The sequence below is a fragment of the Siphateles boraxobius genome, unplaced genomic scaffold (genome assembly GCF_051911475.1).
Source record: "Siphateles boraxobius isolate OS27281-9 unplaced genomic scaffold, OSU_SipBor_1 66, whole genome shotgun sequence".
In the NCBI taxonomy this organism is placed as follows: domain Eukaryota; kingdom Metazoa; phylum Chordata; class Actinopteri; order Cypriniformes; family Leuciscidae; genus Siphateles; species Siphateles boraxobius.
In genome coordinates this window covers 32552548-32555000 of record NW_027509193.1, presented here as the reverse complement: position 1 = coordinate 32555000, position 2453 = coordinate 32552548, and the positions used below count along the sequence as shown (strand labels likewise).

General features: G+C 34.7%; 1 protein-coding gene across 1 annotated transcript in view; it reads right to left on the bottom strand.

The window, feature by feature from the left end:
- The window catches only part of cnn1b (calponin 1, basic, smooth muscle, b), an 11429-nt gene extending 9640 nt beyond the window's left edge, over window positions 1-1789 (bottom strand). The window contains exon 1 of the mRNA XM_077213654.1: window positions 1615-1789. Coding sequence (XP_077069769.1) covers window positions 1615-1674 — 60 coding nt within the window. The 5' untranslated portion in view covers window positions 1675-1789. The remainder of the gene's footprint in view (window positions 1-1614) is intronic.
- Window positions 1790-2453: the final 664 nt, after the last annotated feature.

Here is a 2453-nt window from a genome sequence, read left to right as displayed (position 1 = left end):
TATGTGTGTAATATATATATATATATATATATATATATATATATATATATATATAAATGAAATGTGTAATGTAATTTTCTGTTATTTCTATAAAGAGCAGGCCTGTCTGAGAAGACTAATGGTTAGTTGAGGCTCACAGAGATGATCTTTCAACAATGCTCCTCCTTATTCTAAACTGTTTACAACATGCTCCTCTCCTCAGATATTGTGAGTGAACACAACTCTTCCTTATATGGGGACGGAAAGCCACATACCTATAGTGCCGAGGAAGACACATCTGACCAAATGACATGCGAAGTCCATAGTTTGACACCTGAAACTATGCAGCATGACTTCTGTTACAGTAGAGAATGTGGTGCTGTTCCCAGAAGATCAATGACAGCTAGAGCCAGAAAGTATTTTATGTTTTAGGTTTTTCTGGAGCGCTGAGACTATAATGGGAATAAATTTGGCAGAAGTTTGACATAGGAATCAATTAAATGTCCCTTCTGATGCCAAACACTCTTAACAGTTCCCAAAGGGGGTTTTCATAGCGATGCAATTTGGATTCCCAAAAGAACCTTTCATCGCACAGTTCTTAAAAGAACCATTTTTTTTCTTAGTGTGAAGAACATTTTAATAATCTTAAGAACCCTTTGTGCATTAAAAAGGTTCCACTGATGTTAAAGGTTCTTCATGGAACCATCGATGCCAATAAAGAACCTTTATTTTGTAGAGTGAACAAAGACACTAACAGGACAGAATGATAAGATCAAGTCCAAAAACTATGACTGAGTTTAGCTATATAGGTAGAAGTTGTATGGTTATTCATTTATAACTTGTACGTCACTACATTTCAAACTTTATATTGCACATTATGCAAATATGTATATTATTTACCACTTGACCATGTTCAGTTTGTAAATATAATAAAGTATTTGAGGACCATTATAGGCAACAATATCGGAGTCTCTAGCACAGTAAACGTTGTTACATTTAAGGCATTTAAAACAAAACAACATTTCTTTATTTCATATCTGTGCAATGAACACCTAAAATAAAGTGAAAATGACCTTAAATGTTCTTGTCCGACTTTTGTTCTTACTAACTTGTAGCTTACTCTTACGTTTTCGGTTACTGAAATAATGTTTTGAAATATACATAGCCTACACTGTAAAAATGGTATGATCATTAAGTTATGACAACATATGTTTTAACATTGCTTTAACTCATCAAAATAAGCTAAACAATTTCCAACTGTTTTTTATAAGTTGTACACGATTCATCTCATTTCTCATTTTTAAAGTCAGTTTAATGTAATTTAAGTTGAAATTACTTAAACATCCAAGTTGATTATACTTAAAAATTCAAGGCAGCAACTTTTTTTGACAGTGTACTTGTTTAAAACAATGTATAGCCTACTGTTTAAAAAACCCTCCTTTTTAACCTTTTGTTCTGACTTTAGGGAAATTTTAAGTTGGATTAGATCCCCATAACCCTCGCATTAAAACACCTTAAAATATTATTAGAATAAACTATATATAGAACAAACTACAGAGTTAACTCTCTGACTCGAGTAGCGCACGTGCCCCTGCATGCGCATCCCTGACAGCTGTCAATCAAAGCAGATCTTACCTTACTCTTGACCTCCGCAGACAGTCCGAAAGCAGGTCCGCTCTTGAAGTGAGTTGACATTGTGCTTTTCAGCAGATTCGGCGAGAGGATGGCGATATAGCTAATGTTAGACCTGTGATCCCCAGTCCAACTGTCCGATCATGTGGGAAGGTTTGGGCCACATCTTCTTTTCCACAATCTTTTTTAAACTCTTCCCATCTGTGCGTGCACGGAGCGAACGCTGATTGGCCAGGGCCGACGTCCAATTGCGACGTCACGCCGCTCTGTAAAAATGATGTCACCGGCATGGCATTGAACGCGTCCGATGTCACTTTTTCCACTTTGAAGTGAATTAGGGATGCTCCTGATTTGTGTAGTTTAGTGCTTCTCAGCTGGTTTTGCTTTGGATTTTACATGGGACATCAAGTGTTGCCCCAACACAGTAGGCTACCAAATTTGTCTATCGGACAAAAGAAACAGAATTGCCCTTAAAATCATACAATAAAGAATATTACCACATGATGAATTAATATTTTCATTCCTGTCATCTTAACGGAATGTCCTTAATATTTCAAGGGATGTATTGTCTCTGATAATATCCTGTGATGGAAATTGCAAATTGGAATTGGAAATTGGCATCTTATTTTGACTATTATTTTATGTGTCCTAAATACATACAATTATACATACATATATATATATATATATATATATATATATATATATATATATATATATATATATATATATGCACTGTAGTCAACATTTGAAGAGGATCAAAACCTGTCATCAAAGTTATACATGAATTTTGAACAATACCTGTTCTTGTCAACTTTTTTGATCCACCTCAAATGTTGTCT